This window comes from Lacerta agilis, chromosome 3, assembly GCF_009819535.1.
Source record: "Lacerta agilis isolate rLacAgi1 chromosome 3, rLacAgi1.pri, whole genome shotgun sequence".
Taxonomy (NCBI): domain Eukaryota; kingdom Metazoa; phylum Chordata; class Lepidosauria; order Squamata; family Lacertidae; genus Lacerta; species Lacerta agilis.
In genome coordinates this window covers 54,702,616-54,716,103 of record NC_046314.1, presented here as the reverse complement: position 1 = coordinate 54,716,103, position 13,488 = coordinate 54,702,616, and the positions used below count along the sequence as shown (strand labels likewise).

The window sequence follows — 13,488 nt, the reverse complement described above, 5'->3', positions numbered from 1 at the left end:
GTGAAAATGTTGGATTACAAGGAATCTTTTTAACTTCCCCAATAAGAGAACTGGCTACATAAGAACCTGAGAAGAGATCAGGCCAAAGTCCCACCTAGCCCACCATCCTGTTCTCTCAGGGGCTTTCCAAATGCCCATGGGAAGCCCCAAAGAGGACATGAGTACAGTGGTACCCCGCAAGACGAATGCCTCGCACAACGAAAAACTCGCAAAACGAAAGGGTTTTGCGAGTTTTTAGTTGACTCGCGAGACGAATTCGTCTATGGCTCTTTTTCGCAAGACGAATTCGTCTGGCGAGGTACCACTGTAAGCACCGGATCCTCGCCCCGCCGTGTTTTAAAGCTGCAGGGAGTGCTGCTGTTCGCTCCTTGCAGCTTTAAAACGCTGCGCGACGCGGATCCGGTGCGCGGGGGGCGGCGTCGGATCGCGCACGGCCATCCAAAATGGCGGCGCGATCCCCCCCGCCCCCCGGAGCCTTGCCCCGCCGTGTTTTAAAGCTGCAGGGAGTGCTGTTGTTCGCTCCTTGCAGCTTTAAAACGCGGCGCGGCGCGGATCCGGTGCGCGGGGGGCGGCGTCGGATCGCGCACGGCCATCCAAAATGGCGGCGCGATCCCACTCCGCCCCCCCGCGCACCGGAGCCTCGTCGCGCCGTGTTTTAAAGCTGCAGGGAGCCAACAGCAGCACTCCTGTTCGCTCCCTGCAGCTTTAAAACGCGGTGCCGCGCCATTACAGGGAGCTGTAAAGGCTTACCTTTTTCTCCGGTCGGGAGGGGTGTTGTGCATCGCGTCCATCTTGGATCGACTCCCTTCCGTGGCTGCGTTGCCTTGCACGCCTTTGCGCTCCTCTCCCGTTCGCCCGCAGCAAAAGCGCCTCTGGAAGTAGCTTTTTTCCTGCGAAAAAAAGCCCCCTTTGCAGGTTTCTGCTACACGTTGGCAGAAAGAATCAACACAAAGGCAACGGGGACTCTTTCCCCCCTTTACTTCGTTCCAGAATTAATTAAAAGGAATGCCGAGGAGGGAGGGGGTGGGAAGGACTAGCAGCTTTCAAGGGAAGCAGGTCCCGATGAGGGGAATTTTTTGAAAAGGCTCTCACCGGATTCCTTGACCTCCGCCCACCCAGGGGCGCCTTAGCCATGGACGCTAGTGGTGCGGGGAACCGGGGAGGAGCCACCCTCCAGCTGCTGCTTGCCCGGAGGGGAAAGGTGGGCGTGGGGGGTGCCGGAGGGATCCCTGCACCACGGCGCCAGATAGGCTTAAGACGGCCCTGAATTCCCCTACCCCCTTTCTTTATATTTGAGCAGCTCTTTTTGGAGAAAAGCCTGAGAACGAAATGCCCGTCTCTTTAATGGCATAGATTCCCAATTACATAGTAACTTTCCTGTCGCATTGCAACCCGAACACCCCTCTGCCCCTATGGATTCTGTCTACCTGAAGTAACTAGGAAATCTCTCCCTGTTGTCACCTTTTTACTTCCTCCTTCCTAGCTTGTTGAGAAGTATCAACATTTCATCCTCTTAGGCATCCCTTGTCAAGTGCCCAAGTGCCTGTAGTGGTTGTCTGAGTGCACACAGCCATACCTGCATAGAGAATTGTATCTACAGGGTTAAATAAAGGGTCATCTCCTCAACATCATAGGTGATCCTTGCTCTTTTGTCTAGTGTGGATTGTTTAGACAGTACAGTCATACCTTGGGTTACAGATGCTTCAGGTTGTGCATTTTCGGGTTGTGCACCGCGCCGAACCTGGAAGTACCAGAATGGGTTACTTCCAGGTTTCGGCGCTTGCGCATGTGCAGAAACGCTAAATCACACTTTGCGCATGCGCAGAAGCACCAAATTGTGACCCGCGTGTGTGCAGACGCGGTGCTGTGGGTTGCGAACGCTGAGGGTTGCGAACACGCCTCCCGCACGGATCACGTTTGCAACCTGAGCATCCACTGTAAACTGTTTGCTTTTCTGCTTGTGCTACCTTACCTGTTCTCTCCCTCCTCTCCTTATACCTTCATCTCTGACTTTAATTAAAAACGTCTTTGTTTGAAACCTGGGGGTGGGGTGCTGAATGAATACTTTTGACAACTCAGGGGTCTTCCCCCTGCATGTCAGACTGCTCTTTCAGACTGCAATGCTTTGGTGGAAAGCAGGGGAGGGCAAAACAGGCTGACCCGAACAACCAGTTTGGTACAGTGGTTAAAGCATTGGATTAGGCTTTAGGAGATCAGGGTGCAAATCCCCACTCGGCTATTAAGCTCACTGGGCGACCTTGGGCCAGTCACTGTTTTTCAGCCCAACTTACCACACAGTTTTGTCAGTAGGATAAAATGACTAGTGGGGAGAACTTCTCCCTTGGGGAGAAGGTGGGATATACACTCACTAAATAACTAACTAACTCACTGATTGGTGACATGAGAGTTAGCCAGTGGTTGTCCCCAATGCCATTTTTCTAGAAAAAGAGGTGCCGAAACTCACTATGAACACTTGTTCTCTTAGAATGGCAATGGCGCGCACCTGAGAGGTGCCAGAACTGAGTTCCATCAAGTTCCAGTTGAAAAGAAGAAGAAGCCCTAGTTGTCCCCTCCCAGGTGGTGAATTAACCTGCAACTCTTGGGAGTTCCTTTTTGTGGTAGCTGGGGTGGCAGGTGGAAGTGGAAGTGTCACAGGCTGGCTTTGCTCTCCATGCTCATGTGCTGCTGGAGGATGAGCTAATGTTACAGACATGCCAGAAAAATGCCGGCCATTTGGACTTCAGGCCCAGTTAGCTTGGCTAGTGGTCAGGGGTACTGGGTGTTCATAGAATCGAAGAGTTGGAAGGTAACCCAAGGGTCATCTAGTCCAACCCCCTGCAATGCAGGAATCTCAACTAAACCACCCATGACCCATGGATCACTTCCTCTACCTGCCGTCCTCCTTTTGTGTTCGACTCCTGTGCTAATGTCAGTTCCTTGTGTCTGTATCTAATTAGGCAGTTACAGGTAGGTAGCCGTGTTGGTCTGCCATAGTCAAAACAAAATAAAAAATAAAAAATTCCTTCCAGTAGCACCTTAGAGACCAACTTAGTCTAATTAGGCAGTTGATGTAAAATAATTTGGCCTCATACCACGATCAGGTTATTTGGCACGGAAAAAATGAAATTGAAGAGCTCTGTGCAGAAACAAATTTTCAACTTCCTTTAAGGGGAAGTGGGGGGGGGGGCATCATTTAAAAATAGCTTTGCATTTAGCCACACAGTTTAGATATTACAGTATAATTACAAGCATGAAATACTGTATAATTACAAGCTGGCCTGAGGTGGGAAACTTCAGTTTGATATCTCATGTTTAATGCTTCTGCTAACTGAAGATATTGCTTTAACTTCAATCACTTTAGAACTCTGCCCAGTGCTACTAGCAATGATATAGAAATGGAGGGGAGGGGAGAATAGGGCATTAACATAGGTCTGATTACTACATTACATGGCTGGCTTTTCTGCGGCTCTGTCTCACAGTGCTCTGGTAAGGGAAGAATAAAGAAATCCGAGGAAGATAGGGAGGAACTTGCTGGCACACGCTTTAGGTGAACGAAGTCCTCAGGTCCCCCTTCTCTGTTGCAGTTCAAGGGGGATGCAGAGAGCTGCGAAGCAGAGGTTTGTAAGCTGGGGGTCAGTTCCACTGATCACCCTGTTCTGGGAGAAGGTGACCTTTGAATTGGACTAGAAAATAAAATGCTGAGTAGGTTTCTGTTCTGAATAACCCACACTTTTCTTGTCTGGATAAATGGAGGAGGCACAGCCTAGACCTTTATAGACACTTTAGGTCAGAAGGTTGGCAGTTTGAATCTGTGCGACGGAGTGAGCTCCTGTTGCTCTGTCCCAGTTTCTGCCAACCTAGCAGTTCCAAGGCACACCATTGCAAGTAGATAAATAGGTACCACTGTGGCGGGAAGGTAAACGGCATTTCTGTGCGCTCCGGTTTCCGTCACGGTGTCCCGTTGTGCCAGAAGGGGTTTAGTCATGCTAGCCGCATGACCCGTAAAGTTTTCTGTGGACAAACACCAGCTCCCTCGGCCTGAAAGCAAGATGAGCGCCATAACCCCAGTCACCTTTGACTGGATATAGCCATCCAGGGGTCCTTTACCTTTACCTATGATATTCTTGAAGCAGACTCTACACATCTGTAAAGCCCCCCACCCACCTACTCATCAGTCTAGAATACTGCCCGAGGTGTCTGGGATTTGTAACTCCTGATACTTCAACAGGCCTTTAAATGTGAGAGAGCTTATCTCTCCACATCTCCTAACTAGAAACTTATGTTGAATTTTATATTTTCAAAGCACATTTGTACATGGGCAGAATACACACAGTTTTGTTGTGTGCGTAAGTGATACCAAAGTAGATTCTGAGATATGTGGCTCCATCACACTCCCCTCCTCTCCTCACTCCCCCTGCTTGCCAGTGAATGAAGCTTTGGAGCTATGGCAGATCAAATTCTTGCATTTTCTAGGTTGCTTATCCTTCTCTTCTACGAAAACTGTAAAAATCATTAGTATTCCAGACCATACCATTTGAATCACAAGTCATATCATTAGAGAGGAACACACAGGCGTTGTCGTTTAATGGTTATGGTCTTTTTATTTCTTCTTTTTAAATCCAGAGCAGTGGTTCAGTAAACAAGATGGTTTTAATGCGAAATGAAGCTTCCTCTGTTCACAGTTCTCCTTTCTTACATATATATGGCCTAAATTTCACACCGAGCATTCACATATGAGCTCTTCTTGAGAAATGTAAGCTGACAAAACACTGCTGCGAGCTTGGTGCAGTGTGTTCATGTGAGCCAATGATGTGCTCACAGAAATAAGGTGCGGGCTAAGAAACAGAGGGATCGCTTTATGCACGAAGCGTGAGGGATACTCGTTTTTAGTCTTCCATTGGTCAGCTGAGTTCATGATATCTGCAGTGACCTGCAAAAGTCAGACCGGCCTTTTTAATCATTTGCATTTTAAACACGTTTTTAGAGCTGCAAGCCACGGAGGCTGTCCTGTTAAGAAAAATGGGGCCCGACTCCACCTAACTCAGTCTGCCTGCCCTCAGCCTGTCTCAGATCTACCTGTAGAAGGTGGGGATTCAGCCTGGCTCCCTTTGCATTCAAAGCATGGGCTCCACTCCTGAGCCACAGCCCCTTGCCTTATGTTTAATTTGGTTGTATGCTGGTCAATCTCCATCCTGCTTCAAACAGTGTGTCTGATAGCTCAGTTGATTAGAGCATGGTGCTGATAAGGCCAAGGTTGCAGGTTTGATCCCTGCATGGGACAGCTGCATATTTTGGCATTGCAGGGGGTTGGACTAGATTATCCTCAGGGTCCCTTCCAGCTCTACAGTTCTGTGTATATAACCCAGAGTTGCCATTTTCCCAGCCGCATGGACCACAGTGTATTGGATTATTGTCTAGTTGCTGGTGTTCTCTCCCCCCCCCCCCGTTTGTTACCTATTAATAGCAATAATCCAGACAAATCTGTGTATATTTGAAAACAGATTCAAGCAGATACATATTTAACAGGGCAGTCTGCAGGCAACCTTAAAAGCCCATGTTCAGTGCTGAAGATTATTTGTCTGCATGACTGAGTTCTGTGTAGCACATGTGATAATGGAGAATGGTGGCAGCAGTGGCTGCACATTTATAAGAACTTCTCTCTCTCAAAAATTATGCCTTCCACGTTCAGGTTGTTACAGCATACATTCCTTTAATCTTTTCCCCCAGTTAAAACCAGTGGGAGAAACTCAGAGTTCTGCCTACCCAGCAAACAAAACCTATGCATGTATTGTTGCTCCTCCTACCCCAGATCATCATACCATGACAGAAGCTCTCAGTCTGCATATTGTCTCTGTCTTCTGTATGATCCTGATCTCAGCCTTGTTCTTCCTTCTTCGTAACCGCCACCCCCATAAACATACTTGCCTGCTGCTTACTCTCTTCTTTCCCTCCGTTATCCACCCCCCATTCCTTCCTGCTTCCTGGCCTATGTGCGACTGTCTCTCTTTCTCCTCCCTGATGTCCAGCCTGACTGTGCCAAGGTTTTATCACCACAACAACAGTACACAATAAGATAAGTTCATAGGTGTTGCGGAAGATGTGTGCTGCAAAGGCTGGCGGATGCTGCCGAACAATTTACTGTGGCAAGCCTGTTCACGTCTCTGGCCCTTTCCAAGAAAGTACAGAAACATCATCAGGTTCATAAGATGAGCCCTGATGGAAGAGACCAGTGGCCTGCCTAGTCTAGCCTCCTGTTCTCTCAGTGGCCAACCAGATGCCTGCAGGGAGCCCTCAAGCAAGACTTGAGTGCAGCATCAACTCTTCCTAATTGTTCTCCCCAGTGACTGGTAGTGAGAGGCACACCGCCGCTGATTTTGGAGCTAATATATAGTCATCACGGGCAGGAGTCTTTGATAGTCTTGTCCTGCATTAGTCTGTATAATAATGCCCTTTTAAAGCTGTCCAAGTTGGTGGCTACCACTACATCTTGGGGCAGCGCATTCTATAGTTACCTGTGTGCTGTGTGAAGCACTTCCTTTTGTCTGCCCTGAAACCTGTAACATTCGGCTTCCTGAAGTGTCCCTGAGTATATTGTGTGTGAGAAAAAAAACATTTACCTTCCTTCTGCACACCATGCATAATTTTGCACATATCATTTTCTCTCCCCATTATTTGCCCTATCCCCCCCCCCCAAAAAAGGGTCCCGGATGTTGTGACCTTTCCTCATAAGGGAGTTACTTCAGCCCCTTTATCATTTTGCTTGCCCTTTTCCAAACCTTTTCTAATTCAGCTAGTAACTGCACTAATTTTCCTCTGCCATGTGGCATTAACCTCAGCATTGTGCTTCTCTCTCTATTTTTAAAGCACAATAAAGAGCATTCACATGAGACGCAAAAAAAAGGCAAGGTCCTGACCATTATACCAATTGACATCTCTCTCCCTCTTTTTTTTTTTACTGAACTATAGAACAAAATCTCATTTTTCCCTGTTGTTTTCCCCATCACTTCTTCATTCTTGTGTTGTCTGGATTCTTCACTAAAATGTGAATATTTTGAACAAATCTTTTTATGTAACTGACAGACAGAAAATCAGAAGCGCTTTTCTTTTATTTCTCTTTCTTTTCTCTCTTTTCTTTTCTTTCTTCCTTCCCATTTTTAAACCTTGTATCAAGAAAGTTTTAATAAAATAATTATGCAATGGATTCTTCACCAAAATGCCACCCCCTTGATCTTGTCCAAATTACAAGGATGTACTTGACCAACACTTTCTTTCTCTCAAAAAAAGTACATGGAATATTGGCTGTCTTCTCAGTTCTATAATCAGTATCTGGGCCACTTTCCAACTGATTTGGCCGAAAAAAGCTTTGTCCTTTTGTTGATTGTTTATATCTATCACTTACTTTACTGGGCTGTACTTCCATTATGTGGGTTATACTGCTATGGGTTTTCCCCAATACTATCGGAAGATTTCTTCTACTTCTCAACTACCACTAACAGCTGCAGTATCTCTCAAGAACTTCCTTTTTCCACAAATGATTTTTTAAAAATGCCCCCCTTGGTCACTGAAACATCATTTAGCTACTGAAAGCCTTTGACATTATTTTGCTTTATTGTAGTATTTTCTTCACTTCCTTTTGAAATATATATTCCCTCCCCTTTTTCTGAGTGGTAGAGATGTTCTCTAATCCCGTAATTATTAATTTGTTTGCTTTAGGTAAGTCTGAGGCTACCTGTTTCATGGTGAGGTACTTGACTACTATTGTTAATATAAACTCCAGACGGTCCCTCTGGCTCCAAGAGAGAAGATTGGGGATAGTCATTTTGGTGACAGGCAGCCAAGGAAATTGTCATATCTTGGCCAACTGGTTCCAAAAGAGCCCTGCTGTCCTTCATCACATCCACATGTCCATACTTGGAGAACAGACAAGGACTAGGGCTGACAATTTGTACATACAGTGGTACCTCAGGTTACAAACACCTCGGGTTACAAACAATTCGGGTTACAGACTCCGCTAACCCGGAAGTTGGACCTTGGGTTAAGAACTTTACCTCAGGATGAGAACAGAAATTGTGCACCGGCGGCGCAGCCGCAGCAGGAAGCCCCATTAGCTAAAGTGGTACCTCAGGTTAAGAACAGTTTCAGATTAAGAACGGACCTCCAGAACGAATTAAGTTCGTAACCAGAGGTACCACTGTACTTACTTGGGAGTAAGCCCTATTTAGTATATTGGGCATTACTTAAAAAAATGGGGGGCGGGGGACCCAATGGAATCCTGATGACCACAAACGTTTGCTTAGCTATGAAAACCCAGCAAAACATGTGCTGCTTCATGGCAAAATAATCCCTCCCAGTCTTCCCATCTGATTTCAGCCCCATGTCCATAGGGTTTTATGTGTGTTCATTGCAACTCCTCAGACCGAATTCATTGAAAATGAGCATAGGTTGTCCTTAAACAACCCCTGAGCCATGCTGAGGTGGTAATAAGAATCTGTCCTTACATATTTCTGATCCGAAAGGTAATATTCAACCTAATATAAAAATGCTGGCTTCTCATTTAGGATTAAAGGTTGTTGTTGTCTTCCCTTTCAAAGTGATCCATTTGTTTTGCCTTACTTTGGATTCAGTCACTGCAAATTGCTTGCTTGATGTAGCATTAGCCTGCCTAACGTTAGAAAACACTTACAGTCTGCATCTTGCCATCCGAAATTGTGCTTTGCATAGGAATGAGGCAGAGAGAACTAAGATGGCTTGACTGCTAAGCTTCAGTATAAATTAACAACTGAATACTTGTTTCTCACTGACAGGTTAATGACCCCGGAGAGTGAAATTAGATTTGTCCACAAGCAGATGGGCTTAGTACCAGGCTGGGGAGGAGCTGCCAGGCTCGTACAAATCCTTGGCAGCAGCCCTGCCCTCAAGTTGCTGAGTGGTGCTGTAAAAGTGGACCCAGAGACCGCCCTTCGTATTGGCCTGGTAGAAGCCGCGTTGTCCTCGTCTGATGAACTTGAGTCACTGGAAGAAACACGCACATGGCTCAGACCATACACAAAGGGCCCTCCTGCAGTAATTCAGGCTGTGAAGAAAGTGGTTTCTGCAGGACGAGAGCTGCAATTAGAAGCTGCCTTGATGACCGAAAAAGAGATTTTTGGAACTGTTTGGGGTGGGCCTGCCAATTTACAGGCTTTGGCTCAGAGAACAAAACATAAATAAATGACACACAAAAGAAATGGTTTTGATCTTTCTTTTCCAAACAAACAGCTGCTGCCAAATAGGGATGGGCATTAACTCAATGGGCATTAACTTTCTGGGATGTTGGATTATAAGGCCCCTATACTCTGATCACAGCTAAAGTGGAGATTAGGGAAACTGTTCTTGAAAAATAAAAGAAATGTTGGGAGCTTAGTCCCATATTGCACGTGGAGGTTGTATGCATATGGAAGTCTGCAAATCAGCCGGGAGACACTTGCATCCCAGTGAGTATATGTAAGATGTTTCTCTCTCTTGTAGTAAGAGCTGTCATACTTGGAGTAGTAATTAAACTGACTCTTTCAAAGCATCGTCACATTATTTTCATGTGCATTATGTTATGTACGGGCATAATATTTTGAAAGGCAAGTGCAACATTTTAGCCATGTTTATCCTTGCAAAGACCTGAGATGGATGTAAGATATCCTTTTCAAATGGGTTTGGTTGTTGTTGATGATGTCTCCAGTTCAAAGCTCTTGGAAACAATCATGTCCAAGTTTGACAAAGTTTGTTCAAAAAAAGGTTTAACCTAAAAGCAACTTTAGCCCTGTGTACATGTACACTGAGAATTGGCCAGGTCAAACCTAAAATAAGTAACGGTGCAGCTTTCCTCAAACTTTATCTAGGTGGTACTCAGTCAGCTCATACACTACATGCACAGCCCCAAAGCTCCTGCCTTCAGCTTCTTAAAACATCTCAAACTTATACCAGCATTTGTTGCAGCAGAAACAAAGAATCTTGAGGCACCTTAACAACCAACAAATTTATTATGCCACAAGCTTTCATGAACCCAAGTCCACATTGAATATGATTAAGTGGATTTCATCTACAAAAGCTTATGCATTTGTTATTCTTTAAGGTGCTATAAGACTTTGTATTAAGTGCAAGAACATCTCACCTCCATCTTAGGTCTTTGTGTAGATGAAGTTGGCAGACACATTGTTAAATGTAAAAGGGATTTTCACACAATCTTACCCTGTATCTGCAAATATCAGTGATGGTGTCTGGGCATATATGGATCAAAGGCATATTTGATGGATTTCCTGTTTAACTTAATTGACCTTACCTGCTTCAGCCTATACAAGAAAGCATCTCCAAGATGACTTCCAGCATCTGCACACTTTCAGTTGCATTCAAAGTGCCAAAACCAGTATCTAGCTGCTTTCTGGAAACAGTAAATTGGTTTTGTATACAATATCCTTGATGCATTTAAAGCTGTAGTTTCTATAGTATAAACTTCCTCCTATTTGTGTTAGGACTGCAAGAGCTTTGAGTCAAACAAGTCATTACTTCTGTTCTGTTTGTAATACTATTATTTGTAGTTCTTCCTTTCTAATGACCCTACAGTTATTCTTGTTATGTCACCTGGGAGGCGGGGTGGGGAATAGACCTTATCGAAACCATTAATGGTGGCAGTTGATCCAGCACAGAGAAGTGCAGACTTGTTTTATTTTTTCTTCTTCTTTTTGGTGATACACTCGGCATACAAAGCTGTGACAAATCAAGAAGTCGGTTACAGCAGGACATTTGTCGTGGTGGGTGAAACATGACAACCTCTTGAATCAAGCTTTCTGCAGCACAGCTTCTTCGTAACTCAATGCATCAAGAAAAACTGAAGTGCTCATTGATAAACATTTCTAACCTATTGAGTGCAGTACTGGGAAGAATATATGTGCTTCTCCTGAGATTAGATAAGAGCAGGTGCTCAACAGCTAACAACTGAGCCTTGGAGACTTGGAAAGCAGCAAGAGCCCCCCCACGCCCACCAACCTCCTAGCTCGGAGAATGGTGTGATATGAAGTAAGACCCTGCTTCTCTCTCAGCATGGTGAGTCATAACAAGCATGATTTTGGCTTGTTATCAAGGCAAGACAAGGGTTGTGAATCCCTGCTGGAGGCTTGCACAGAGAATCCAAAATAACTACAGCTAGGCTCTCTGAATTCACTTAATTTATAGATTTATTCCTGATGAAAGTGTTACTAGATCCATCCTTCATTTTGCTTGATACAGCAGCATTGTTGACATGAAGGCATAGTGCCAGGGTGCAAGAGCAAAACATGTTAAATATCAGTATATATCAATGTCCCACAGCTATGTGAAACACATTGCTAGCTGAAAAAATGGCAATGAATATGTTAGAGGCAGTGCTGTTTTTCTAGAAAAAGAGGTGCTGGAACTGACCACAAACACTTCCCACTTCTTGGAACCACAATGGCACCCACCCGCCCGAGAGGTGCCAGAACTCAATTCCATTGATTTCCAGGTGGAAAAAAGCCCTGGTTAGAGGTATACTCTTACTTGGAGCCCCCTCTTTTCCTGACCTAAAACATTAGCTGCCTTTTATTAAACTAGTTCACATTATGGGAATAGGATAAATTATTTAAATTGTTTTATTGTGGATGGAGAACTGTACTTTAAAAAACTTAAAGTGTATCATCTCTTGTTTTTCAGTACATATGGAGATAAATAGAAGATTTCTTCAGAGCTGCAAAAGATCCATGTGCAAAACAGGCTGATTAAAATGAATTCTGGTGTTTATGAAGGTAGCACCTAAATTCTGGTGTTTATGAAGGTAGCACCAGTTTGTATTCTGGTGTTTATGAAGGTAGCACCTATATCCAGGCCCCTATTTACAGTGGTACCCCGCTAGACGAATGCTTCGCTAGACGAAAAACTCGCTAGACGAAAGCATTCGTCTAGCGGGAGGCTGCCCCGCTAGACGAAAAAGTCTATGGGGCTGCCTCGCAAGACGAAAAAAATTCGTCTTTTTTTTTTCGTTTTTGCGGAGCGCGGCTCCCATTGCCGCTCCGCAAGACGAAAACCCCGCTAGACGAAAATTTTCGCGGGACGAATTATTTTCGTCTAGCGGGGCACCACTGTATATGTAACTCAAGTAGTTAGCTGCCACTTCTGATATGGGGAATCACATGGATGTTAAGCTTGAGAACAGACCAGGGGAAAAATAGCTTTGTGAAGAAGCACAAACTTAGGTTTGTGTTTTTGTTGGAAGATGGTATTACCAGAAATGACTAATAACCACCAAATGATACACAGTACCCTGGCACTTACAGATATGCTTATAACAAAAGAGATTTCTATTTTGTGCAGTAGCTATTCAGCTGTATTTAATTGATAGGTCAGGAATCTCCATGCTGCCATGATCGTGGCCTTACTATGGAGGATTGCTTGTCATTTACTTCATGTATAAATGGTACTGAGTTCACATAGCTAGTTATAACACTTTTTGATACTTTACAATGTCTATTCAGGCTAATGTTAAATGTGAAAGGAGATCGTGCTCAGTGGCGGCCACTAAGAATTGAAGCAAAGACTGTACCTAGAACGAAAGACTGGGGGAGTTCCAGTTCTTAGCCTTCCATTTTCAGTACTGAACACTATTGATAGTCAGCTATTGCATATGTTAATTGCAAAGGAGCCATCCATAAAATCACAGAAACCAGTGCACTGACAGAAGTAGCCTTCTGAACGTTTGACCATCTTATAGCAGAAAACAATATCTGCAAAAGGGCTCTCACTACAAGGTGCCTATCCTTTGCATATAACGTGCGGGCCATCTTATTCTAATTGCCAGGTGTCTTATTATGTAGGGAAGGTAGGATCATTGTGTTGTTTTTTTTTGCTCTAAACTACGCACATCTATATAATTATATCCCCTTCATAAATTGTTTGAGCTACAAAGCTATAGAGCAGGCATGTCCAACAGGTACATTGTGATCTACCAGCAGATCACTGGACGTCTGTGATAGATCACCGGTAGATCAGTAGCTCACCCAAAGAAGCTAAAAAAACTTTGGCTCCCCTAAAAAAAGCTCAACATCTTTGCCCTGCGCCCCAAAATCTGTATTTTAATGAATTGTTTTATGTTTTTGTTGTGATTTCATTGGTGTCAGCCGCCCTGAGCCTGGTTTGGCGGGGAAGGGCTGGGTATAAATAAAAATGTATTACTATTATTATTATTATTATTATCAAAATGACCTGAACCACCAAAAATGGGGCTTTCCTTCTTAAAAAAAAAGCTCAATGTCACTTTCCTCTTTCCTAAAGAAGCACAAAAACTTTTACGTGAACCGCCCAAAACAGGGCTTTCCTTCCTAAAAAAAGCTCAACAACTTCGACCTGCGAGTTTTTAACTCTGTGAGTAGATTGCAGTCTTTTGGAAGTTGGCCACCCCAGTTGGTCAAAGCCAGAGGCGACATAAGGAGCTAGTGGAGGTACAGCTCT

General features: G+C 44.5%; 1 protein-coding gene across 1 annotated transcript in view; it reads left to right on the top strand.

Moving 5' to 3' along the window:
* ECHDC1 (ethylmalonyl-CoA decarboxylase 1) overlaps window positions 1–9,227 on the top strand; it is a 29,105-nt gene extending 19,878 nt beyond the window's left edge. The window contains exon 6 of the mRNA XM_033143742.1: window positions 8,805–9,227. Coding sequence (XP_032999633.1) covers window positions 8,805–9,210 — 406 coding nt within the window. The 3' untranslated portion in view covers window positions 9,211–9,227. The remainder of the gene's footprint in view (window positions 1–8,804) is intronic.
* The last annotated feature ends 4,261 nt before the right edge of the window (window positions 9,228–13,488 follow it).